The 27,266-nt window shown below is 44.3% G+C and overlaps 1 protein-coding gene across 5 annotated transcripts; it reads right to left on the bottom strand.

Annotated features, from left to right (window-relative positions):
• Nucleotides 1–225: 225 nt before the first annotated feature.
• On the bottom strand, nucleotides 226–27,039 carry IFITM10 (interferon induced transmembrane protein 10). 5 transcript variants are annotated; one of them, XM_083723820.1, is made up of 3 exons: nucleotides 26,575–27,039; nucleotides 24,380–24,812; nucleotides 226–1,308 (listed from the first exon to the last, which is right to left on the bottom strand). In XM_083723820.1, exons 2-3 carry the CDS (start codon nucleotides 24,590–24,592, stop codon nucleotides 1,159–1,161), a joined length of 363 nt encoding a protein of 120 aa, XP_083579946.1. In that variant the 5' UTR covers nucleotides 24,593–24,812; nucleotides 26,575–27,039; the 3' UTR covers nucleotides 226–1,158. The 5 variants fall into 5 exon arrangements, with proteins under 5 accessions (XP_083579946.1, XP_083579945.1, XP_083579947.1 ...); XM_083723819.1 differs by lacking the exon at nucleotides 26,575–27,039 and adding an exon at nucleotides 26,154–26,397; XM_083723821.1 differs by lacking the exon at nucleotides 26,575–27,039 and adding an exon at nucleotides 25,871–26,088.
• Nucleotides 27,040–27,266: the final 227 nt, after the last annotated feature.

Genomic DNA, 27,266 nt, shown 5'->3' with positions numbered 1-27,266 from the left:
CTGCTGAATGGCAATGCTATCTTGGGGCAGTTGGAAAAAAATATTTACTTTTGCACTGTGACACTGACCTAGATATTGTAAAATTTAAAAAGAATGGTTCGGCTTGTTTCAAAAGCTATATTAAATGAAATCCTACCATCTTTAAATTGGTCAACAAAGCCCAGCTTTCTCCTGCTGTGGATGGCATTATGAGGCAGAAACATACAACCTGTAGTATACAGTGTCTGATGGTTAGAGGTATTTTTATTGAAAGTTGACAGAGATACAGGATCTATGCAAATTTTCCATAAGTTGTCTACATTCTCAGTGTTTCCATGAGGTTCCAAAGAGGACCATTACTTTTTCCCTCCCCTCTGGGATTTACCCTGGAAGGCTCCAGGATTCGTCAGGAGAGGCTAGTGTAACCTGTCTAGAACCCAAATTTCCTGATTTATAAACATTTTTGCAAGCTATTATGGGCTTCAATCAAATAAATATGAAAACAGGTAAAAATGTAGACGGCAAAGGTGTGTGTTTGTGTGTTGGGGGACACAGAGTGGGGAGCGGAGAGGGAAAGAACTTGGAAGCAGTCTGAATGCAACTGATATGTTCTGCAAAGGCCATGCCTAACTCTTAGCAGCAAGCTTTTTTTTTTTTAATTATTCCATTCCCTCTCTTGAGCTTCTGAAACTGTGTACAGACTTAGGGGTATATCCCGAAAGAGGTCTGCATTTCACCATGCCTAACAGGGCAATCTGCCCCATCCTCTCGGTTCAGCACTCTCAGGTCGGTTATGTTGCCTTCATCTTGGGATCACTGGTGTACTCCTTCCGTTTCTCCTCCACCGCAGTCCGCCGTCCCCTCCGATTAAGCCGTGTTGTTTCCATCTCACCATCAAATCCTATTTCTTTATCATGAAAATAAATACTTTGTGTACAAAATGTAAAAGCAAAACTCTCTGCTACGTAAGTTCACATACCAGTCAGGCTATTTGGGGGGCGGGGGGGAGAGAGAGGAGTGTCAAGGGGAGTCCTGATTGTTTCTTCGATCTGTTTGGGGTGGCGTTTGCCATTCGGAGGGAGTTGCATGGGTGTCGTCTTATTTGTTTGCGTCCCTTCTGTTAGAAACTCAATGGCGGCTTCTGGCACGGGAATTTGGGCAGCAACTACTGGCCACGGTCTAGTAGTTGGTGAGTGGGTATCGCAGAAAGATGAAGACAAGGATGATGCAGAAAGTGGCCAGTGCCGAGCTGGTAATGTTAAAAAGACGGGCAGTCTTGGCGTCTTCGACAGCACCATTCAGGTCATTGAGGAGTTTTTTATCCCGAACCTGGAAAAAAGAACAACAACAACCATTGGGCGACATGTCCAAAATGGAAGCCAAGTAATCGGGCTACAGCAAGAGCCACAGCCTGCCCAGTGATTTCTGGTGTTTCAAAGAATGTGAGTGGAAACATCTAGTATTTGTCCCTACTGCATCATATGCATTTGTTTCCTCTGCCTGGGACTCCTAACTATCTCCTTTACCTTTAAAGGATCGGGACAGTACTACAGATATACTTCTTCCAGCAGGGTGAACAATAGCACTGCAAATGTGATGATGGGAGCAGGTGAGTCAGTAGCGGGGTGGGGTGGGGGTGGATATGACAGGTAGGTGCTAATTGGCTTTTCCTTGCGAGCACAGAGCAGTATAGCATTATGTGTATAGCTGCTTCCTCTAGGAAACTATGTCCATTGGTTGCAAAATTTGAGATGCAAATAATGGGGAGGGGAAGATGGAGTGGAGATGACTGGGGCATTAACCGTTGACATGGGCTGTGTGTCATGCACTGGAAGAAACAATTTGTGCATAGTTAAGACATTTCATTTCTTTAACAGCTAATGGCAAAAATCTATGGCCTTCTAAGTTAAGACTTCACCAGGTTCAGCACTGTTATGTGCTTCCTTTGTGACTGCAGCCAGGTTAATTTCCAAGCTCCTTCTGAGCAAAGCACATTATGGAAAGGGCAATATACAGTTCAGAGTAGGGGTGGTAACCCTGTCATGCACTCCTATTTCAACTGGATCATGGGTATTTATGGGAGCTGTCAGTAGTCAATTGCATATGTGTGTGTGCGTCCCATCCCTCCTAGTGAAATCTGGCAGAGGATTCCACTGCAGCAAGAAGCTGTAAGTATATTAATATTAATAGGGTTAGGCTAATGGAGGTCTTATGCAGATCCCACGCAGTTTAACCTATAGCCACTGCAGCTCGACTTCAGGTTTCATTACTACAGAATAGATCCTGCACATCACTAGTACCAGTAACATTGCAAAAACAAAGCAGCATGCTCTGGAGCAGCCCTGCTGGTGCCTCTGTATTCTGGAATAGGTGACTGAGAGAAGGTGGCCTCTACAGAGAGAATCCAAAAGCAGTGTCACTAAGCAATTCTTTCAGGTGTGCAGAAGCTGTAGACATATGGCTCAAGCTTGACGTGACTATAGTTACATTCTATATGCTAAAGTTATTCTGCTATAGTACTTTCATGGATTATTAGAGTACCCTTCATCAGGTGCATTTCTTTGATTTGTCAGTGGGTCTATATACACATGGTTGTAGAGCAGTGTCTCTCAAACTTTTTTCTCTGGGCCACACTTACAGAATAAAAAATTGCTTGTGCTACACTGATTGTTCTTTTTCTTTTTTTTACAGATAAGAAATAGATTGGAAAACACAACCAGGATTGTCCTCAGTATCATTTGATGTTCCTGCTCTCATTTTGAAACGATACCTATCCATTTCCTGCAAATATTTTTAAAAATGTTTTGACATTATACTACATTGAAATGTTTCTTTGTCCTTGAATCTTCCCGCCACACTTGCCCCCCTCTCCTGCCACGCCTTTGAGAACCACTGGTGTAGAGGAAGGAGGGGGGGGGACCAATAGAGTCCCATGACCATGAAATGCCAAACGTACAGCTTGTGACAGTACAATTAAAGTTTAAATGTACGCACAAAAAACAATGGAATCAGTTACAACAGCGGTAATTTGTGATAACTTAATCATCATTCCTTTGTTGGAGAATAGCAATGTTCAAGTCAGCATTAGGAGAGAGTCCTGGGAGACTGAAATGTTCTCTCACGAGTTTCTGAACGTTGCCATTCCTGATGTCAGATATGTGATCATCATCATCATCATCATCAAAGAAGACGCCGGTATGAAACTACTGAATTAGAACTGAATAAGAAGTTTGATTATATCAGTTCTGAGCATAAGTAGAGACTATGGGTTCTCGTCCCACTACAGACATTAATAAATTTAAGAATGATTAGGGTATCACCAATTACTGCTGTTGTGAATAGTCACTGGGTTTATTTTGCATACCGTTTTAAGCTTCAGTTGAGTTTTCACAGAGTGTACTATTGGCACTTCATTGCCATTAGATCTCATTATTTACAAGTGTATATAGTGAAGTGGACTATGGTCCACGAAAGCTTATGCCATAGTAACTGTGTTAGTCATTCAGGGGCCACAAGACTATTGCTTTTGCTGCAACACATGAACATGGCTAATTCATACTGCAGTGAGTTACTGCTTTAGTGCACAGGGAAGGCCATCTGATGCCCTTCAGATGTTGTGGTCTACAACTCCCATCAACCTGGACTGTTGATGGTTAGAGCCTTCAACATATAGAAGACACTACATTAGGTACCTCTTCCTTACTGACTCGCATCAGGTCATAAGATTGCAGTAAGAAACTGAAGCCACTTGCAATGAACCAAGCTAAACACCAGGTGTCAGTGGTGAACTATGTATGGCAAACCTACCAAGCTGTAGTGCAGCAGAGCTGCCTAGAAAGAGCAAAACGTTTTAATTGACCAAGTGTCTCCAGAAATCTTCCATGAATTCATGTAAGTCATTTTTAAAAGTGATTTCCTTTATAAATCCCTGAGTGTTTACTGCCTTGTGAACTTGACATTGCTCAATGAAGTGATGGCAATAACAAAAGCCACAAGTTCAAATATTCGGTCTGTGATTCCAGCTTGCCAATTTCCAAAGCCTGCAGCTTATTTCAGGCCACGCAGCAACATCCCGTGCATTCTAAATACATGGGATCTTCCATTTTGCTCCCCTTGCAAGGCTGTTCTTTTACAAATATACTCCTTGCTTATCACAGACTCTGCCTGCTGCCTGCTTCCTGGCACAGTTGCTATTGAAGGAAATTTCTAATGTTGACTGAACTGTAAAAGGCGGTAGGGAGAAACTGCCTGTTATGCAAATGCATATATTAACTCCCTAAATCAACTTCTTTTAAGAAAAAAATACAGCTCCAGAAAGGATTGGCTTTCAGCAGAGAAATAGATGGATGTTTAACCCTTTCCCCACCCAGTGCTCTTTCTCAGTATCTCCTCGTTGGGGATCCAGATGTGTGTTTGCTGCACACATTCCTGGGATTCTTTTGAAAAACCATATGCTTTAAATCTATGGTGTGGACGGTGGTATCACTGCAGGTGGGGGAGTATATTACCGTTTCTGCATTAAATTTTGAAAATTGACAATCAGAAAATGAATAATATGCATTCTGACTATATTAAGAATAACAGCATATCATTTGTTTTCATTATTTAGTTTATTCTACTTGCAGTGTCTTATTTTCTTGCAAAATGTATTTACAGTGACCAAGACTGCAGAAGTGAAGGGATTTTGTTTGTTTGCAGATAAACTTCAACAGAGTCACAGAGATTTTACAAATGCAAGCCCTTCTATCCTGAACTGTAATCATATTCTTTTATTGAAGAGGCTACATGAATTTGGTTCTAATCACCAAGACATCAATGATTATTTATTATTTACCCTGCCCTTCCTCCGAACAGCTTGCAGCAACATACATACCTCCTCCTTTTTACATTCACAACAACCCTGTGAGGTAGGATAGACTGAGCCACAACGACTGATTCAAGGCCACCTAATAAACTCTGTGGTTGTGGGTGGGTCTCCCCAGTGTAAAGCAAACACTACTACAACTCACTGGAAACAACTTCAAAGATAGTCCCACTACATTGCTTTGGATGGGTCTGGATTTATTTAACGAAATTGTATTGTGGAAACCCAGCCATTTCATCTGCCTCTAGCTTTGGCCCATGGTCTTCCGTAGATTCACCACCTTTGATGAGCATCCTTTCAAGAGTCTCAAAGCAATCTTTGAGGTCAAGTTTTCTTGCCATGGAGATAGCAATAATGGGGAAAGAGCCACTTGTTGACTAGTACTTGTTGCACAAATACAAACAGCACATAACTTTTACTTATCCCTAAATCAGAAGTGGGGAACCTGTGGCCTTCAGGATAGTGTCAGACTACCACTGCTTTCATCCCTGAGTGGCTGAGGCTGGTAGGAGGTGGAGCCCCAATTTTTTTTGGAGGGCAGCCAATTCTCTCCCCTTCCAATCTAGCATCATGCCGGGGGGGGGGGGGGAGCTCCATGAGGGCCATCATATGACTCCGAAAAGAGCTCTGGGAATTGTAATTGTAGTGAGAATTCTGCTGGAGAACCATAGCAGCGTAATGCATGGCACCGTATCCTACATTTGGTGAGTTATAAATCAATTCATTGGGGGGCAATTCCTAAGAGTTTAAATCCTTTTAAGTTTGCGGTGAAGACAGATCTCTTGTGCGTAGCTCAGAGCCGCTACACAGTAGCAGCAGACATCTCTGCAAAAACATTTTTAAAACACCCTAAATAATGTATTAGCTAGCATTAGTGTCAATTATTATTAGTTACATTTGTATCCTGCCCCTTTCCCCAAGGAGCTCCAAACAACATCTGTTCCTCCTCAAAAACTGAGATAGGTGAGATTGTGAGGCCAAGGTAGGCACTTGGTCAAGGCTACCAAAAAGAGCACTTCATAACTGAGTGCTGGTTTGGACTGGGCTTCCCACATCCACACCCAATCCTATAATCATGACTACACCATCACTGAGGGCCCCTCCAGGTGTCCTTTTCATTGCACATCCATCATGATTTGTGTTCAGGTTGGCATTGGGACAGTTATCTATGATCTTGCTTTCAGTTCCGTAAAAGTTTTGAGTCAAACGTACGCCATTGTTTCCAACTGGTGCATGTTCCACAGTTTTCTGCTGAAACCCGCAAACTTTTCATACTACAAAGTCCCAAGGATTTTTGGTCCCACTTTTGTGCCCCCTCCAGATGACAATGATGTGGTAACACTGGGGATGCATCACACAACAACTAATAAAAGTGGGAGGCACCCTGTGCCCACCACTAATGGACTGCTATTGCATCACTGGTAGGTTGCAGAATACACCCACAAACAAACACCCACACTAGTCTGGAGGGAACCTACATGATTTCCAGGTGAACATGCTAATTTCCTTCCATTGAAAAGTGTAATGATTCAGGTAAAATAAAAGCTCTGTCTGTGGTGTTCCATTTGTGATGGCTATTCCACCTATTCAAGCAATCATTTGAGTAATGGATTTGCATGTGTAGTGAAGATGTTTGCACAGAGTTGCCTCTGTCTGATTAATACATTCTAGCACTATGTGCTTCTTTGTACTTTATTATTCTTTTAGATCTAACAAAACTCCGAAAAAAAATATGTGCATCTAAAAATGTATATGTGTGTTTGGAAACATATGTGCCATAGAGATTCATTTATCTGAAATCTAGAACTGGTTGCAGCTTACCATCCAGTTTATAAGGTAAAGGTAAAGGGACCCCTGACCATTAGGTCCAGTCATGACCAACTCTGGGGTTGCGGCACTTATCTCGCTTTATTGGCCAAGGGAGCTGGCGTACAGCTTCCGGGTCATGTGGCCAGCATGATTAAGCCGGTTCTGGCGAACCAGAGAAGCACACGGAAATGCTTCCCGCCGGAGCGGTACCTATTTATCTACTTGCACTTTGAGGTGCTTTCAAACTGCTAGGTTGGCAGGAGCAGGGACTGAGCAACAGGAGCTCACCCCGTCGCGGGGATTCGAACCACCAACCTTCTGATCGGCAAGTCCTAGGCTCTGTGGTTTAACCCACAGCGCCACCTGCATCCCTCAGTTTATACTTTGTGGCAAACCTAGGATTGCTGCCACACATTGTTTGAAAAGGTCCTTTGCCTCATTCTCTGTCTGAATCTTCTACACCTCTTCTTCCTATTGCTGTTCTTCTTTCTCCCACATTCTCTATCTATACCTTTCCTTTAACATCTGCTTCTCTGTTGTCAAACTGCTATGTCAAGGCAGTGGGTGGGGGCCAGGCCTGAAGCTATTCCAAAACTGTAGCCAGCCTGATTTTTACAGTGAAATGCAGACAAAATCTCAGCACAAGTCTCTAGGAGCTGCAGGGGTATAACACTTTTGATGAAATAACTGAAAAGAACAAATGAAAAGAGCAGCTCGTTTAGGACTTGCAGATGCTCATGATAATTAGGAGCATTTAAATGAAAGTGTTCTAGGAATGTACATCTCCCAGGAGCACCAGAATGAACTTTCTCCCTCCTTTTGATCTGTATCTTTGTCATTCCCTCCTGTCCTCCTTTCCCCCACTTTTCTCACATTGCTCCCTTTCCCCACTTCCTATTGTTTTGAAGATTAATATGGATTATCTACCACACTGAATGCTTTTAGGTGAAATAGTGCAGGGTATCAGCAGGGATTATAACAGAGAAAGCAGGCACTCTTTAATCAATCTGACAATACCTTGCGTACTTTTACATGCCCTTCTGGCAACCCATGTTAAAGAACTATATGCTGCCTCCTGTCACAGCAAAGCTGTTCACACAGGTCTCTCTCATCCTCTTTTCTTCCCCAACCCCCAAGCATATTAGGAGTACAATTCTGGCACCAACATCTGCTGCTGAGTTTTGTCTGACACGAAACCAGAGCACTGCACTATTGCTATTACACCGCTACCTTTTGTGATTCCTATTTAACTAGCCATGGCCTCATGCATGCTAATCTATGCTTCCTTCCAGGCTCCAGACAGGTGTTGCAAATGACAGCCTCAGGGGACCAGATTCAAAGGAGGAAGAGGCTCCTGTGAGTTTAATAGCTGCTTGGATAGAAAAGGGAATTCCTGGAAGTGCAGGTGGTTCTGCAGAGATGAGAAAAGCTGCCCTTGTGAAATTCCCTCTTTGAAGCTTCCTTAACCTTTGGCCACTCCAAGATGTCCTGTCTTCATATTATTGTTATGATCATTTTGTGTTTGGGTTTTTTTTGGGGGGGAATATATATTGAGAGAATGCATTTTTAATCATGCACATCTTGCTATTAAGTGGCATTCTAGGCATTTAGGAAAATCCGCCCCCCCCCCCCCCCGGTTTCCATGTGGTTCTGGTGATGTGCCAGTTTGTGATTATGTGGAGCTTAATAGATTCACAGCTGTGCCTTTTATTATGCAGAACTCCTGGTCAGCAGCATTTCTCAAGGTGCAACTATCTTTTTTTCCTGTTCTCATTTAGCCTTGTGTTGCTGTTCTTTCCCTCTCCGTTAGCTGCTGTTGCATAAGGATCGATAAAGGAGATCTTGGCATTGTGCTCTCACCAGGAAGATTCATGGTTTTCCTGGCACAGTGTAGACATCCTGTCCTGAGAGTTATGCACACATAATGTTTCTGCAGCAGTTACTAGTAGGATAGCTGCCACAACTGGGCACAGGGTAGGCTGCTGACAGATTCTCAATTATCTCTAGTGAACTACTTCTGTCCACTGACTCTGTCTACCTGATATAACCCTATCCACCCAGACATAAATGCAGCACAAACCAAGGGTTTGTTCCACGCAAACTTAATTATACACCCCCCACCCACCCAATCTCCATCATCTCACCACATTCAAGTTGTTATCAAACAATATAAATAACCATAAGATCACACCATAAAAATAATTAAAGCAACAGTCATAACCAACCGATACGTCAACGCACACACACAATATTAGCCAACGCAACACAAGTAAAAATCCTATTTGGGAAAGTCTGCCTAAACAAAAAAACACTCTCATGCAACACCCTAACAAGGATGCACAGTGGCAGATCTCAGCGTGATCCAGAATTAAGGGGCCACTGCCAAGAAGGTAGGACCACTTACTGCTCTCATAAAGAGGCACCTGGGTAAAGAGATTCCTAAGGGCAGAGATGATCTGAGATATACCAAGTCCAGGTCATGAAGGACTTTGTAAATTAAAACCAGCATCTCTAATTCAAGGTAATAGGTAGTCAGTACCTCTGCTGCACAATTACCGCATTGGCCTGAATATAAGTCTCACTTTTTTTTTTCAAATTCCGACCGTGAAAAGTTACAGTACGGCTTAAATTGGATTTTACAATATTGTTGCTGAAACAGGCATACAGTAAAACGGAACAGGTGTGAGTGCCTGTGGAATTTTAAGGGAGCGGCTTATATTTGGGTATTGTATTTTTTTCTTTTTTGCCCTTGAATTTTAAAGGTGCAGCTTATATTTGGGTGCGGCTCATATTCGGGCCAATATGGTAGTTGAATATTGGACTCCCACCTACCTAACCCAGCAAGAAAGTGGACTGTGGCAATGCATGTAAACTAGAGCCTCTGAGATATCATTGACTGTCCAACCTAGAACCATTAGATGGCAACCAACATTTCCACAAGATTCCAGGCTTCCATCCTGACTTGATAATGATAGTGCAATCCTGCATGGGTCTATTCAGAGTTAAGTACCATTGCTTTCAATGGGGCTTACTCCCAGGTAAGTTTGTGTATATAGAATTGCAGCCTGAAATATCTTGAAACACTGAATTCACGATGAGGTTGCTGTTTGGAGACAAGCATTCCTATGATCCCTGATCTCTCTCTCTCATATTATTTGCAGGTGCTGAACAGAGTAGTGCAGATACATGTTTTCTTTTAATCACCCCTTTTCCCAAAATGACTTCAAATAACGTTATGCTACTAAGGGTGAACTCTTATCAAACCTCAAAAAACCCCAATATATTTGTCCTTGTAATAAGGCAATGAAAATGGAATGGAGAGCTGAGACACAGATTCCTAAGGCCAAATGTTTCCCAGAGCTTGTAACGAGATTGTGGTAAGTGCACAAAATTCAAAACTAGACCCAGACTTTATGAAAAGGTGCCATTTATTAAATAAATTAAAGTAAAACCTCTGGGGATCCAGTTTCCATTATGCAGCCTTTGGTGTGAGGTTTTCAAGAGATCAGCAAGCAGAATAAAACGATCAAATCTCATTTGATGAATTTACATCCTACTTAAAATGCAAAGGCACATCTGTATGAGAGCCTCACTCGCTTCCAGTTCAATGCTTTAGTGCCAAAAAGGAAGTTTAAAACTAGTCTGCTGAAAAAGAAGAGACAAATGTTATAGAAGCCAAGCCAAGCCCCTCCCCATATCTCCCTGTTTCCATGACTTGTACAAACAATGTGTTAGAACCCCAATCTGCATATACATGCAGGTAGGGAAAGGGTAGAAAAGACATAAGAATGACCTTGCTGGATCAGGACAAGCCTATTTACCAGCATTTTGTCTTCAAGGGTGATTGCTCAAGATACCTATGAAAAGCTCACAAGCAGGACATGATAAAGATAGTCATCTCCATTTATCTCTCATCTGTTGATCAGAGGTGAACTGCCTCTAAATGTGGAGCTTCTGCTTTTTTGTGTTAGCTTAGAAACTACTGATAGGGCTTATGCTCCATAAATTCACCCAATGCACTTTTAACGTTATCTGTAGTTGTCCTCATTGCTACATACTGTGCAAATGAATGCCACGGGCTAGTTCTGTGTTACACAGAGTACTAGTCTGAAATGGTAGGAATACACCATTGCTTCTGTTTATTACAGGCATGGCAATAACCACATATATATTTACTGAAATTCACCAACATAAGAAACACCAGGTGGAAATAGCTTCCCCACTGTACACAGAATAGATCTTAGAGCTCTGTTGCAATTAGTGTTCTAAATGCTAGCTTGCTGTGCAAATAACCAAACTTCCCTCTTTTCTGAAATATACCCAGAAATTATGTGTTAAAACTAATTTGTCTCTCCTGCTCTTCAAGATGAATCCACGTAGACCGCTTACTCATTTACTCTTTCAAAATCCTCTCTTGGCTTGCTCTCATAATTCATTACTCTCCAACTACCAGTTTCAAGGCCCGTTGTGACTTATATCTCTGCCCATCAGCTGATGATAGACTCTTCAGCCCTTTCTCCTAATTTTCCTCCAGTTTGGGACACGTGGGGTTTTCGTAGGCATGAAGGGGGCTTATATTTCACAAAGTTCTGTGCATTTTCCTGCTACATGGTACCCACACTGACTCCTTGATTTTTGTGGTTGTCCCTGAAGAGTGTTGGCGGATCAGTGCTGATCAGAGTCAAAAGATTTGCAGCCACTACCATGGACAGCGGCACTAGAGGTCAAAAGGATAGGGTGATTGCAGGACTGTCAGTTAGATCAAGGAGTTTGTGATTTGCCTAGTCAATGCCTCTGGTCCTTGCATTAGATCACTTAAGGGTTCTTCTGAGATCCCAATGGCATAAGGCATAGCACTCAGACCCCAGTCTCTGCTGGGGGCTGAGACATGGGGGCTGTTTTAAATTGCTCTCCACGCTGCCAATTTATGTGGCAAGTTGTGTGTGCTGCAAATTACCATGTGGATCTTTACCAGGTGGTGGAGAGAGGAATTTGTCCACATCATTGTGGAGCTGCTGCACTCAAAAAGCTTGACACATGGCAAGAACTGCCACATGGAATGATTCAGAATGGCATTCACAGCATTATTGTTCCATGTTCACTAGACCTAAGTGACTTTGAGAATGGGATGTTATGAGTTGAGAAACAATTGGAAGCACATGAGTGTGGCAGCCAAACCTCATGTTAATTGTGTTTCTGCATTTAACATGCAGGGTTGTTGTTTTTAAGCATCAGTGGTGTGTGTGATGATAATGATGATGATGATAATGATAATAATATAATATTAATTATTATTATTATTATTATTATTATTATTATTATTTATACCCTGCCCATCTGGCTGGGCTTCCCCAGCCACTCTGGGCAGCTTCCAACAAAATACAGTGGTACCTCAGGTTACATACGCTTCAGGTTACATACGCTTCAGGTTACAGACTCCGCTAACCCAGAAATAGTACCTCGGGTTAAGAACTTTGCTTCAGGATGAGAACAGAAATCGTGCTCCGGCGGTGCGGCAACAGCAGGAGGCCCCATTAGCTAAAGTGGTCTTCAGGTTAAGAACAGTTTCAGGTTAAGAACGGACCTCCGGAACGAATTAAGTACTTAACCCGAAGTACCACTGTATTAAAATACTGAAATACATCAAACATTAAAAGCTCCCCTAAACCTTATTATCAAGATTGTAGCAGGCAGTCAGGAGGAACTGAACCATCTCATTCTTTCTTGCAGTCGTAAAGAAAATCTCTCTGCTCTGAAGCTATTATTTGCACTTGAAATTTAATGAGTTTAATGCCAAGTTTACTTTCGCCCTGAATGGACCTATAATAGTGGAAGCAACCAAAAAACCCATAGGAGAACCCAACTGTCCCACATATATCAAACTATGTAACCCATGAAATTATCTATCATCATGCAGTCAGAACCAGATGCATGAAGAAAGGTGCATGTTTAAGCAAGCAGCTTCATATGGCTTGCACAAGCAAGGCAAAAAAATACTGCAGGGAAAAGCACTACTCCATGCTCCACCAATACCCTCCCATAGAGCTGCAACTCAAGCAGACCTGGGGGGGGAACTACTTTCTGGTCTTCAGGAGGCAGATCCCGACCATCAGCAAAACACTTTCACTGAAAGCTGAAATACATGACCATCAGCATCATATTACATGGAATTATATCACTTTGGGAGAAAGCTAGGTAAGAACCTTCTTCCTAAAAAAGCCAGGATTGGGGCTTTAAAAATATATCTAACCTCTTAGTGTTGAGATTCGACAAACAACAGGGGACCTCTGTGCTTTTGTACCAGATACCACCACAACCACCCCGTCCAAAAATCTTATAAAACTGCAGGTTTAGGACAAAAATCCAGCCTGGAGCTGCTCAGGATATGAAGGTAAAGGCTGCCATCATAGAACATTTCTCTGGCCCCGGCACTCTTAAACCTCATCCCATATGTTGCTGCTGTGCTGATGCAAAGGCAGCTCACAGCACTAGGGTTTTAGGAACCTATTGAACTTAATGTCCTATACTTTAGGGCCTATTTAAGGCAATATTTTAGCTATTAGACATCATTTTATTTTTTTAAATTTATTTTAAGTTCTTAAATTATTTAAAGTTCCAAGAGCAAACTCTGGGGATCTTATAGCCTTCGGCATGTTGGCTACCTCTCAGCTACAATACTCTGAACTTATGTTAACACAAAACAGGTTTGTTCTTCTTCAAGAGACAGCCTCTAGTTGTATTTGCAACTGAGGCCCCAATTAATTTTGCTTGAGCAAACATGTAGCCCCAGTGATGTTAGTAGGCCAAAGTTCTTCACAGAAATTGCTGTTGTGGTCTCAGTACTGCCTGGAGTAAACTAAGGTACTTCTCAATTAATATACATTGCCAGAGCTTACACAGCACCAGGGGCTGTATCAAGTAAATAGCCATGCACAGCACTTGATCTCCACTTATGCAGTTTCTTATCACTTTATTCCACTTTAATCAACTTTTGATTAATCTGTGGTCATTGAAACGTATTGTGTTTGAGATGAAATCACACGAAATGAAAAGGTGTTATCTGTAGTGATCAATCTGTGATTCCCCCACACAAGCTGTCACTTGAAGTTTAGTTAAATCAGTCTTAGGATTGTCTATAGTAAATTGGGACAATGCTTCCACTTTTCAATACCACTGTCAGGTTTCCCAAAAGATAAAAAATAAGATGTAGTCGTAGCTGTTGTTTTTGATTTAGATAACCTTCTACTGGTCTAGAAGTATGCAAGCTTCCCCCCCCCCCCCCAATGGAGGGGGAAAAGAGACAGTAGTGAAGATTTCATATTGTCATTCAAGGCTGTAGTGCTGGGGTGCTCCTAGGCCTGTTGCTCAGTCTGGAGGGTTAACCTATGGCATTGGTCAGACATGCTTTTCACCAGGTCCACCTGGTCAGAAAGCTGGAGATAGATCTGGTGGCATGGTTCATACCTTCTTTTTGTCACGGTACAATGTAATACACTCAGCACACGGCTGCCCTTGATAATCGTCAGAGAGCGCTAACTGCTGCAGAGCGAAGCCATCCCTTGATGAAACTAGGCAGCAGGAGCATATTACACCAGTGAGAACTTGCACTGTTTCTCTATGGGATCCCAGACACACTTCAGGCAGCTGGCTTTGATTTATGAAATACTTAACAGCTAGGGGGCAATTTAGCTTTGTATCCATTCTGTACTTCTCATCCTGTCTTATCATTAGGATGCCTAAGGGCATTTCAATGCAAATAGTGCACACCTCAGTCACCATTTAACTTACTATCTATTGCAACTTATTCTGCAAGCAAGTCCAGCGAGTATTATGCACAGTCAGGATCCATATTTAGGCATTCGTTGAACTCTGCTTTCTCTGTCCCCATCCCCATTATCCTCTATGAGTTAGAAGGAGACTGTCAGGGTTTAACATTGTGTGTGGCACTTACATGAGCACACCAGGCTCCCTGTTGCAGACAATCACCTTCCAGCTTCTGGAGGGTGACCAGGGCAGCAGTGGCAGTCATCAGGGCAAGGGAGAGATGCTTGCCTGACCCCTGATCACTGCTGTCACTGCGGCATTTCAGGAAGGGAGGGAGTAAGGTGGCTTTGAGATGGGCATTATGCGTATGCACTTACAGAATCTATCTGGTGCTGCTGTTGGTATGCTTGCACCATGCTGACCTCATCACTACCTTGCTCCTCACCCTTCCTGGTACATCACAGTGATGACAGTGATAGGGGGTCAGGTAAGCAGCACAGTGCTGCCAATAACTACCGCAGGACAGAGTTGGTGCACTTTATCCCCATTCTCTCCCATCACATGTTGATTTAACATAGGAAGCAAGTGCCTGAATAGGATTAGGGCAGTGGGAGGATTGCAAGACTTTGAAAAACTGGACTGTACTCTAGCACAGTAGAAAAGGAGGGAGTGGATACATTCCAACAAATATATAAATAGACACTTACTTTAGTTTTTCAGGCTGCCCTCCATGAGAGAAAAGGATGGAGCAGAAATCTGAAACACGTTCATCACTCACCAAAGTGCTCATTTTGCTATACACTCTGCCTCTATCTATTCCACAGACCCCTGTGCATAAGCCACAAATGCAATGGGCACTGCCTCCTTTGTCACTCTCTTTCTGTGCCTTTGAAAAATGTTGTGCTTGCATTTTTTTCCATTTCTCTCCATCTCTTCCCTGCTATAAAATCAGAGCTGCAAGAGAGAGAAGAGCCCTATGGGCTTGCTGCAGGAATTACTGACAGAAAATCTTCTGACCTGTGCCATGCAGAAGGTCAAAATAATTGACCATAATAGTCCCTTCTGGCAGTGAGAGCTATGAAGATACAGAAACTGTCTAGCCCACCACATGCTCCTGCTGACATTCCTTATATTGCTCTTATCAGTGCACAAGGCAGGTTATTTCATTTATTTCTCTGTTATAACAAACACCAGCGGTTCCATGGACTGACAGACATCAACACTACCTTAATGATCAGCTTGTTTCTCTTGCCTTAATTTTAGCCATTTTCTTGGATCTTTAGAATTGCTCTGTTCTGAAAGAGTCAATGGAGCTATAGATTCTGAGTGCTTTTGGTAAACAGACTTCTATCTATATCCCTCTGGAGGATTCCAAACATTTATTTTACCACTAAGGTTTATATCCAAATGACATTTACATGCAGTAAGCATGGCTCTGATCCTGCAAAGTATGGAGTACCTCCTTCAACCTTCCATCTTTACTGAAGCCTGCACTAAGCACTTCTGCATCTTCTGCATGAAATTTTTATGGAGCTTTTGACTGGCTAGCTCTTCTTCAAAGCCTAGATTATAAACCTGAGGAAATGAGAGGTTATAAGGACTGTAAGAACTGGAAAACTACACATCATCCAAGACACCTGTTAAGGATTTTCTCTCTCTCCTAAATGAACAAGTCTAGCTCATGCTGACATTTGTAGTTATTGGGCTGTAGATTTCAGAATATCTGGCTTAACTCTTTGCCCATAGATGAAAGCATTCTTCAAACTACTGTTATGGTGCACAAGAGTCCATTTTATTAAAACAATAAATAAATTGGGGTGAAGGATGAAAACAAGCTATTCCAAGACCTATGCTACAAGAATCTTCTAAAGAAAACTTTCCTTTCTAACCCAACGTCAACCCTTTGCTGCCTGTTTCAATGTATAGACTTATTCCTTTAATTAACCAGGCATTTAAATCATGGGTTAAGATGAACAAATTACCAATACATTATTTGCACTGTGTATTCAGCATGCAACTTTTTCATTGACTTCAGATTAAATTGCTGCACTTGCCCAAATGTCCCAGTTCTCTGAGCGATGTGAAATTTCAGGTGCGAGCAGTTACCCATTTTTGTGTTTCTTTGGCATGAAGTCACTGGGGCTTAAGACATTTTGTAATGTTTGTATTCATTTTCAGCTATACATGGTGAGCATAGATGGAAGAGTTCTGCTTAACAACTCCAACAGACACTCAACATTCATCTGTCTCCACATCAGCTTCAGTGGAGCAGGCTGCATCCTGAGATGTTCCAGATCTCCAGTTCAATTTTCTGTCTTCTGATCTGCCTGGCTCAAAACTTTAAGTCTCATAATTTTATTTTATTTTTATCAGATACTAGTTTACTCACTTCTCTTCCTGCCATAGTCAGAGGAAGAAGACTAAGTACTGGTAATTTCTGCCCGTCGCCTATGCCTTTCTTGGTCATCTTAGCTCCCACTGAGACAAACCAGTTGACAATGGAGTGCACTTCCAGGGGTGAAATCAAACCAGTGGAGAATAACAATGCCTGCTGTAGCTGCAGAGACTGGTAAATGCTGCCTCCTGCATTGTTTTTGCTGTGTTAGAAGAACTGGTGTCCTTCCTGGGGCACAAGCCTGAGCAGTGTATATGGAGGTGCTGGGCTGTCCAGGCCTCAGTGATGTGGTCCAAAGGAAAGCAGAGCAATACATTTGGCACCAGCTTGGCCGCAGGAGTTGCCGGAAGGAGGCGTACAAGGCACCATCCAACCGTCCTAGGGACTCCACTCCAGATTTGTGTAGGGTTTACTCCTTAGCCTTTTCCTCTCTCCAAGATGTCCCAGAGCCAATTGGGGAGTGGGGTCAAGGGCAGGAAAGCCCCATTGCCATAGCAGAAGTTCCTGCACAGGTTTCCACTTGTAAGTTGAATCCAGCCTATTGAATTTGGTGATATTATCAGAGGATTCCCAACTTCTGTCAAAGGTCTTTTAAATCTTGTATGCAATTATCCTTAAAAGGATACATCAGCAAAACAAAAGAATTGTTTCTAAAGCACCTTGCCATAACACAAAGCAGAAAACTTTGTGAAATATAACAGGCTCCAGAGATGATTGAATTGGACTCAAGGCTCATTTAATGCTTGTCTACACAGTGTAATAAGTTACCCTTCACTATTTTTACTACCACCTCTTAGGACTTCTAATTGACATGTCTGCTTTAATGGAACACTATTGTTTATCCAAATGTATGTCTCAGTAGGTCTGAAACCAAAATGGTATCTCCAATTTCGCAGCTCATGATCTGCAAAAAGGAGCAGTAATTCTTGGGGGCGGGGGCGCTGCAGATACACTTAAAGTATCTACTATCATCCCATCTGCAGTCCTGATGACAACTGTAGTTTCTAATTCTGACTTGCAGATTAACCACAGCCAGCCCAGTTGGATCCAGGGGTGGGGGAAATTGGTACAGATGAGAGGAGCATGGGTGGGGGGAGAATCAGAGGGCGTGTGCAACCTGAAGGTAGCCAGACCATGATTTGGCATCAAATGCAAACCAATCCAATGACTACCAACTCAATTTAAGATGTATTATACCATTCTGAAAATAACAGAAATGAAAAGTACTTTTACATTTCCCTAATCAAATGCTTCGAGAATACTGACATTTTTAAAGATCATCGAATCATCATAGAATTGCAGAGTTGGAAGGGACCGTGAGGGCCATCTAAGTTCAAACCCCTGAAACACAGGAATCTTTTGCCCAATGTGGGGCTTGAACCCACGGCCCTGTGATTAAGAGTCTCATGCTCTACCGGCTGAGCTATCTCTCAAGGGACATAGATGTATACAGATTTATAACAAAAGGCCATATGTAATAATTGCTGGGGTACATGGGGATTAGCAGCTGCTCTATGTTGGGGTTGGGTCAGAGACACCTCAATGGGTGGATTCCCTTAACGTGACTTAATGTGTGAGGGAGGCTTTATTCTGAAGCGAAAGTACATGTTTACTGGGCTACTATGAGGGACAGTCCATCTCAGCACCCTCTGCAAAGAGATGCACTGTACTATCTGCAGGGAGGCTGGGCAACAGTTCTATTAAGTTTCCCCGTTACCTTCACTCTCTGCTTTCAAGAGTGGATTCTATGTCACCTGACCCCAGTTTTATTGACCAGAATTTGTTTCTTTTCTTCCACGTAAAAGTCAATAGCTGCCACTGACTTCTATGGGAGAAAGTATGCAAACACGGAGCCCCCTACCTCACCTTACCTCAAAAACTGCTCATCCCAGTGCATGATGCAGGCTTTGCAACCTCTCAAGTGTACATCAGGCTCAAGTCCCACCTTTTGAATTAGTTAAAATAGTTTATCATTAATGCTGTTGCCACTGTCGTCATCTATCTACCTTGTTTTTTCCTGTTAATTAGGCAATAATAAAAACATATGAAATACAACATAAAATTAGCAATAAACCACAAGCAGAAGAACTGCAAAAAGAAGCTAGCAGCAAAATAACTTAAAACAATGAGTACCAGCAGATTAACTACAAAAGCAGAAGTGTCAAACAACAGGCAGCTAAAATACTCTATTCCCAAAATGCTTAGGGGGGTTATAATAAAGAAAAGGCCTTTACGTTCCTCTTGAAAAACTGGCAAAGAAAAAAAGATAGAAAGACCTATTTGGGGAGAGAATCACCATGCCTGTGGAGCAACTGCTGAAAAGACAGACTTTTGTGTAGAGAACTTGTGTGGAGAATTTGAGCTAGGGATGTATCATTCAATTTAATAAGCCTATTTTCTTTTTGATAGCTATGTTAACACTTCAAATGACTTGTTCTAATTTTATTTCTAATTCTTCTTCATTCTTTATTATTATTTATTGTTATTAATAATGAAAAATCTTAATAAATAATGGTATGATTCACCACCAAAGTTTCATTCCGTACCTAAAATTCTGCATCTCCACCTCAGGTTCCGTGCCACTTCTTGGGCTTTGTGGCTCACAGTCTCCAAATTCCTCTTGCTGCCTAGCCCCTTCTGTTGGTGCCAAGACTATTGTGACTTTAAGGCAGGGTGTGTGCAAGAGGGGGTTTTTTAACCCCAAAATCCCATAGGCCGTCTTAACTTTGCCTATGTGTGTTTTCTTTCCTTCAAGCTACGTGCTCTCCCGAGGCCGCTTCTTCCCACGAGGTGAGGGAAGTGCACACACACATTTCTCTTGGGCACAGAAAAGCCATCCCAATAAAACCTAAAATGTGTTTGGGCTGTCCCAGAATTTGCAAAGAAACTGCCTCTAACCATGAGCACAATGCATTTCCTTTGCCAGAGAACAGCTGTAGCATATCGGCAGCCCCCTGCCCCACAAAATACTTAGAACGAAGGCTTGCAGATCATATGCCTGGCATTACATTCACACAGATGAGTTCCAGAACTAGTCTTTTTTTGAAATGTCCACACTTTCCCCCCCAACAAAACACATAATGAGAGAATAAGAAACTCATCTCCACAATAACCCATTTCTGGGTTTCTCCCTTAGAAACCTTTTTCAACATTTCTGTCAAAACCCAAACCTTGACCCTTTGCCCTCCACAGGCAAGTTCTCTGTTCTTTGTCTTCAACCCATTGCATAAACACAAGATGCCATCTGGGGCACAGTGAGCTCTAGGTTTAAGGTGGTCGGCTGCAAAGTGCCCTCTGCTGAACCTCTCCCTGTGCTGATAGTCATGCACAGCATTGTATTATTCCATTGTATTACTGTTATTAATGCCACCCAACAACACACATCTCAGGTGTCAAAGGCGAAGGCAAGAGATGCATCTTCAGCATACAACAAGAGCTGTCTACTGAAGGTGCCAGCTGCACCTCTGATTCCTCTCCCCTTAATCAATCTAATATCAGGATTTTCCTCATTTTTCTTGTCCTTTGGGGCAAGGGTGTGAAGATTTGTCAAATTTCAGCTCTTTAATATCACAGTGACAAGTGAAGGTCAGGTTTCCTAGCAATGGTGCCATATAAAAAATAGGCAACAGGTGCTTCAGAAGCTGCCGCATGCTGCCATCTCACTACTATCCATGCTCCTAGGTGGACCAACAAGGGCACATAAAAAGGCATTCTCAGTGGCTTCCCCCTTTCCCTTGAATGCTGTTGTACAATAATTTTGTTTGGGCTGGCACTCAGAAATGGGGGAAAGGGAAGGAAACATAGACAACCAGGGTAGCACACACTCTTCTGCAACCTCTTCAGAAGCACCCCATAGATTCTGATCCTTTTTATTAAAAAAAAAAGGCAGCATGTATTGCTAATGCAACTACATGGTAGACAGCCAGCAATAAGAATTTGCTGCAAAGATTGTCAATGAGGAACTTCACGCATAACTAATGCCCAGCATACTTTATACCACTCTCCCTATCATTCATATTGCTTGTTCTTATTTAGTCTTGTATTTTCCCTGTTCTTGCTCACTTGGAAATTTGCTTAAAAGCAGAAATGTTCACAGAAGTTTTACCAAAAGCCATAGGAGGACCATTTGCCAGTGCTGTGTCAGGGACCCCAGGGCCTGATTCCCCACCTTATCACCTGGCCTGGTCTCTACCTGCAGCCTGGCTTGGTCAGGTGGCTGCAACTGTGTGCGCTCAGACCTCAGATCAAGGAAGAGAGTGGTGATCTGCAACATCAGCCCCTGGAAGTAGTGGGCAGTATGACACATCTGGGAATGGCCAGCTCTGGCATAAATAATGGGAGCTTGGACTTAGTTGACTCTTGCCTGGTTAGCAAAGTATCCTCTGTGTGCTGCACTTCAGGCTTCAGCTTCCAACCTCAGCAACTGACATTGGACACCTTGGAGCAGAGAACATTCCTTTTGCTCCAGGTCTGGTCAGCTGGCCCTCTGACGGCCCTGGCATGTTAGTCCTGTTTGCAGGCAGATTACTCCTGAAGCACTGAACCAAAGACATGCTGGATGGGCAGAAAACCAATGAGGACTAAATAAGGTCCAATGAGAAATGAGAAGGTCAAATACACAAGAGATAGAAAGTGAAAAACCAAGATGCCACCTGTGGAGATATGCCCTATTGTTTGAAAATTAGTAGGATATATGCAATTTGGGTTTCAACAGAATATGGGATACTTTGATAAGGGCCATGGCAGGACAGGACAAGGAAGAAACTAAGGCTTGAGCCATGGTGATTGAAGGAAGGCTAGAGAGTAAGAGCCTCAATCTTCACCTCTCTATTTCCATGGCTACAAAAATTTTAGTGCATTTTGATCTGCACATTTTTGAAACTTTTCTCTTTTACAATGAGAGCTTGAAATGTGATCCCCCCCCCCCCACACACAAATGCTACACTGAGATACACAGAAGGCCGGCCTGTTGTGCTACATTGTCTTGCCTTTGCCCAAAGTTAACACAGAACAGCCACGGCCTGTTTGCTCTGACATTCTTTCCCATCTTGCAAGACGCTTGTGAGGAAGGCAGATAACAATACCAAAAAACCCCAGCAACCTACCCTACAGCTTGAGGATTAAACTTGCAACAAGGGGGACTTTGTGAGCAGAATGACCTTCTTCCCATTTCTAAAGGAGACTCTGCTCTCAAAGTTTTGAAGCCATGTTTTGAAGGGGGTGGGGGTGGGGTGAGCCATATAACTTTTGAGCCGCCTGCCAAAAAATTGCTAAGCCCTTGTAGAGCTGTTGGCACACAACAGCCTATTAACTGCATCCGACCTCCCAAAATCTCTTTCATGAGACTGAGGGAGGCATCTACAACCCTATTTCACATGTAGTGAAATGGAGAAATACAATAACACAAGCAAAGGAGGCAAGTTATTCAGCCCCCAAATAATATTTTTTTCAGAGGGGGGGAGAACACAGGAGTTTGTGGGAGCAAAGTCAGGTATTTGGTAGACAGCTTGTAATACCAAAGAGACTGAGGGTGCAGCTAGCTTGGAAACAACCCTATTGCTCTCTTGTGGAATTCACGGTCGCTGGAGTTATATGCAATTAATTGATCTATTTCTGTGATGAAATCCCTCTGAATAGTGTAAATGCTGTCTGCCAAAACACATCCGTTATATTCCCCTCTGGACCTCAGATATATTAGAGGCTACACAACAGCCCCTGGGCCTTCTTTATCCCCACATCCAGAGAGCTATCCCCCCCCCCCATATGTAAAAGGGGGAAGTCGCCATCCATTCTTCCTTGATAGATGATCGCAATTTGCTTGTTGGCTGCACTGAGCAGTGAAATCCTGGAGCCCAGCTGGCTCATATTCACCCTGCAGTTATGAGGAATAATTACAGCAGGTCTGGTGTGCTCAGAGGGTAGTGTTACCTTAGAAAAGGTTACACAAGCTAGAGAAGCTACATGGCCAGAATTTCATCTCCCACCCCTGCCATCTCCATTCCTGTTTTGACCAAGCAAGCCAAAAGGCTTTTATAGCCTTTTAACTGGCTGTAGGTTCCCTTTAACTCAATTGCCTGAGTGCATCATCTCCTGCATGTTTGCTGATTTCCCTTTTTTATTTTTAAATCAAAGCTCCCATTTCTAGAGCCACCTTCCTTGCCCATATGACATGTACCATCCCCTCTGTCTTCCACCACTCCAGCCAGCAATCTTGCTCTCCTAGAAGGTCTCCATTGCTGACCTTGTAATTTACAAGGCCCAAGGGAGAGTGAAGCATGAGTTGCTTTCCTCCTCCTTGCCTGGGTATTCTAAACAGCAGCAGAACAGCAGCTGTTTCTTTCACCCCCTTCTTGCTCCCACTTGCCAAAGGAAGAAGCTGGCCTGATGCAGCAGGGGTTATAAGAGACCTAGAGGTCCCCCAAAGAGCAGAGTAAGAAGCTGACAAGCGATTCATCTCTGCTTAAGGCTGCTTCCCAAGGGTTTCTCAGGTCTTCCGGTTTGCAGCTGCTGCATTCATCAAACGATTCCTTTCCATCGAGAGCCAACCAGATCCCCAAAACAAAAAGGCTTCTCACTAAGGGTCAGATGCCAATGCCACAAGTTCGTAAAAAGGACTCCCGCTGATTCTGATTAGATTCTTATGAAGCATTCTTCCGTGGAGCTCTTAAAATATTGTTTTCAAAGATTACCCTTTGCTGAAACTAAGCCACATTCTCAGCTTGCAGAAATATTCACCGTCCCTCCACTGCAGGCAACAGTATTATTACATGCTTCTACATCAGTTGGACTCCAGATGTTCACACAACAGTGATGCAACAAATTCAAGTATGCATCTACTTGGAGAACTTCTACTTGGAAAATCCAAACCACATTCCTAGCTTTCATGAGGGGCAAACATTCTAAAACCTAGCTGTGCCAAAATATTCTAGCCTGTTAAACTGGGAAACAATTCAGTAAAAGCTGTATTAAAGTTTAAAAAGTCCTGCATGAACAGATAATGCTTCATGGAATATGAGTGTTAGTACAGTCCTGTTAGCACTCAGTTAAAATCCCTAGTCAGTCATAGATTCACTGGAAAGCCAGAGAAAGCCACAATTTCTCAATCTCAGATTATCATCTACAAAAAAGGAGGGATATTAATAACCTACCTTATAGGACTGTTGTAAAGAATAATCCAATACTATTCATGAAGGGCATTACAAGTAATGTAGAAAATGACACAATGATGGATGGTGATGGTAGGGATGGCGATGGCACGAAAGAATCCCTAACTCACCAAAATACTCCTTTTCTTTATTCTGTTGGATGCCATTCACAAACCAAAATATTCATGCTCCACAGCGAAAACATTTGTGCCCCACAAACCAAAATATTCATGCCCCCCTGGAGAGAAAGTTCTTCTCCTGAACCCAACATATTACGCCTGATAACATGCAAGAAAGAGCAGTTCTCATCAGAGAGCTGCAGTAAATCAGCTTCACTATAACGAGCCCAGGTGGAGGGGCACAGACTTTCTCCAGCTATGGCCCCAGAGAGCCTCACTAAAAAGGGCTGAGATCGGTACTTACTTTCAGAGAATATGCCAAGGCAATGAATCCCAGACAGCAGAAATTGAGGTATACAAAGTTGAAGATGGACCAGAGATAGTAATCATTCACCTCGGTGGTGTCTGGGTAGATTTCAATCACCGTGGTGGGGTTAGTCATCGTCTTCTTCTCTACAGAGTGTTTGCATTGGACAGGTGGCCGCAGGCTGTCCCCTTTGCAGCTCTTGTTCTCCATGAGGCAAACGGCAGAAGAAGGAGACAGGACCGGCGATCCTTGCTGTGCAGGGGGCGTCTTGGAGATGCAAGCAAAGCACCCCTGCTGTGGGGCGTGGGGGGGTCTTCGAGTCCAAAAGGCCCCGTCAAAGGGACATGGAGGGCCCAAGGGGGGTTCCTGTGGTCTCTCCGTGGTGGCAGCCCCCAGTTTACACAACTATATCCCGGCAAAGTGTGATCCCCTGAGAAAGACGGGGAGGAAGGAGGCAGGCAGGCAGGCAGGGAGGATCAGGAAGGAGAAAGAGGTGGGAGAAAAACAGAGAGTGCAAGGATGCAGGAATCAGAAGGGAAGAAGAAGAAGAGGGGGAAGAAGAGGATTAAGGCAGAGGATAGGGCAGTACACAATTGGGGAGGAAAAGAGGAGCAGAGGAGAGGGAGGACAGCGTATCCAGGCAGGGAGGGAAGAGAGAGAAGACTGTTTACACACATGTACCAACCGCCAAGGAGTATTTCCCCGGCACACTGAGCAGTCATTAATGTATGCAGCAGTGTAACAGTTCCTGGTCTCCCTGCAGCTGGGTGTCCCAGCTCCCTCCCGCAGTCTGCTCGGCTTCCCCTCCCTCGCCTCCCACACAGAGAAGCCCCAGAGTTCACCAACACCCCGGGAAAGGCAGGGGAGCTTGACCCATCCGTCTCCTGCTTTCTCCCTCTCTCTTTCTCTTTCTTCTTCTTCTTCTTCTTCTTCTTCTTCTTCTCCCCCTCAACCCCATTCCCCACTGTCTTCTGTTGATCCCTGCCAAAGTCCTTTGCGGTATTGTCTGACAACAACAACTCCTCTCTGTCATTCCCTCTCTCTTGCCCCTCCTCACTCACTCAACTCAGCATCAGCTTCCTAGACACTATCAATGAGGATGAGGATGGATTTTTTTTTAAAAAAAAGAGAGAGAAAGATTTCCAAAGAGAGGCGCCTGGGCTGGGACTAGCAGGCAGTTCCCCAAACCGATCCGCTGCCGGCGTCCCCCTCGCTGCCTCCCCCCTCCCTCCCTCCCGCGGCGACCCTTCTCCTCCTCCCCTCCGTCCATCTCGTCATTCGAGCTCTCCTGTCCCGTGCCAGGATCGAAGCCGGGTGCTGGGAGCCGGGCGGGCGAGGAAAGCGAGTCTGTCGCGGGAAGAGGCTGCACAGCTGCGACAGATCAGCCCTGCCTTGTCTGTCTTTTGGTCTCTCTCTCTCGATTTTGCTGAGTCCTCATCTTTGCTGGATTCCTGATGTAATTGACTTTCCCTCCCACCCCCCTTTCACCTGTCAGCAGTTTTCCCGTTTGGACAATGTCGCGCGGTCAGGGGTGGCTGTGGGAAGAGGAGGAGAAAGGGGGGGTGGAGAAGAAGAGGAGGAGCAGGGGGGTGTCAGCCTCAAAGAACCCCCCCTCTCCCTCCCTCCCTATCCCACACGCTTTCCAATTGGGAAAAGCAGCCTGCTGATAGCCCCACGCTTGCTTGCCTGCCTGCCCGCCCATCTAGCCGCCCATCCATCCATCCATCTCCGGAACAGAGGAGGAGGTGGAGGAGGCGGCGAGACTACTCACAAGGAGGGACTCGGGGAGTTGCTGCGTCTCCAGCTCAGCACTGCCTCCGGCTCTTCTTCTTTTCCCACAACTGGAGTTGGTGGAGGAGGGGAGAGGGGAGCGGGGACAGCAGGAGAGGGGAGCGGGGAAGAGGTCAAGCGGCATCTCTCTCCCCTCAATTCCCAATCAGGGCAAGGCGCGCGCACACGCTCATTAGAGCCTTGAGGCTGCCCAGCTCCACTTCACCTCGGCCAGGCGCGCTCGTTGGTGTGCGCTCGCGCGCTCTCCTCCCCTGCTGCCGCCCTTCTGGCCCCAAGCGCGCGGCGTGTGTGTGTGTCTGTGTGTGTATTCGCGGGCACGCGGGCGCGCACGCGGCGACCTTCTACACGGGAGCCCAATAATAATAATAATCAAATCTCAAACCCACTCAACTCCCACTTACCTTGTGGAAACGCGGGCCGCCCCCCGCATCCAGGCGCAGGCATCGCCAGTTGAATGCCTTCCAGTTGGTCCACAGCGGTGTTTCAGAAGCAGCGGGGAAGCTGAGGGGCCACTTGTGTCCGAGGCGTGCAGAAAGTCCCTCAGGCAGCAGGCCCGGCCCGGGCCTCCGTGACCGACGCGCATGCAGACAGGGGCACGCCGTCCAACATGGAGGTGCGTGGCCAGCAGCACTGAGGGACTCCTGGCCACCCCGGCCCCGTCCCCTTCTTCAGTCTCCTGTGGGGAGGAGGGTGTTGCCCTGCTGACGCGAGCGCCGAGGGGCAAGGGGCGCTCTGTGCGCTCCAGTCATGGGGAAGAGATCGAAATTGGATAAAGATCGAATGTCGCCTGCGCGGGCGGCGGACACACGCAGACACGTATCTGTACAGTCGTGTCAGAAGCGCCCCGCTGGCCCACAGAGCTGGGGAACCAAGAGAGAAGTCTGGCAAGAGAAGGGGAAATAGGAGCTGGGACTCGTTTCCTGTGGAAAGATGAGGGAGGTCAAAGAGTTAAGGCTAAACGAGAACAAAAAAGGCCTCAGTGGATTTGAGGGTGGCGCACTCTCCGTACCCGCCCAACACAAAGCAAACCCAGCCGACATCCCAACTGGAGAGAATACTGTATAGGAGAATACATATATTGCTAACAATTACT

This window comes from Podarcis gaigeae (genome assembly GCF_964106915.1).
Source record: "Podarcis gaigeae genome assembly, chromosome: 1".
Taxonomy (NCBI): domain Eukaryota; kingdom Metazoa; phylum Chordata; class Lepidosauria; order Squamata; family Lacertidae; genus Podarcis; species Podarcis gaigeae.
This window is presented reverse-complemented; position numbering and strand designations above follow the sequence as displayed.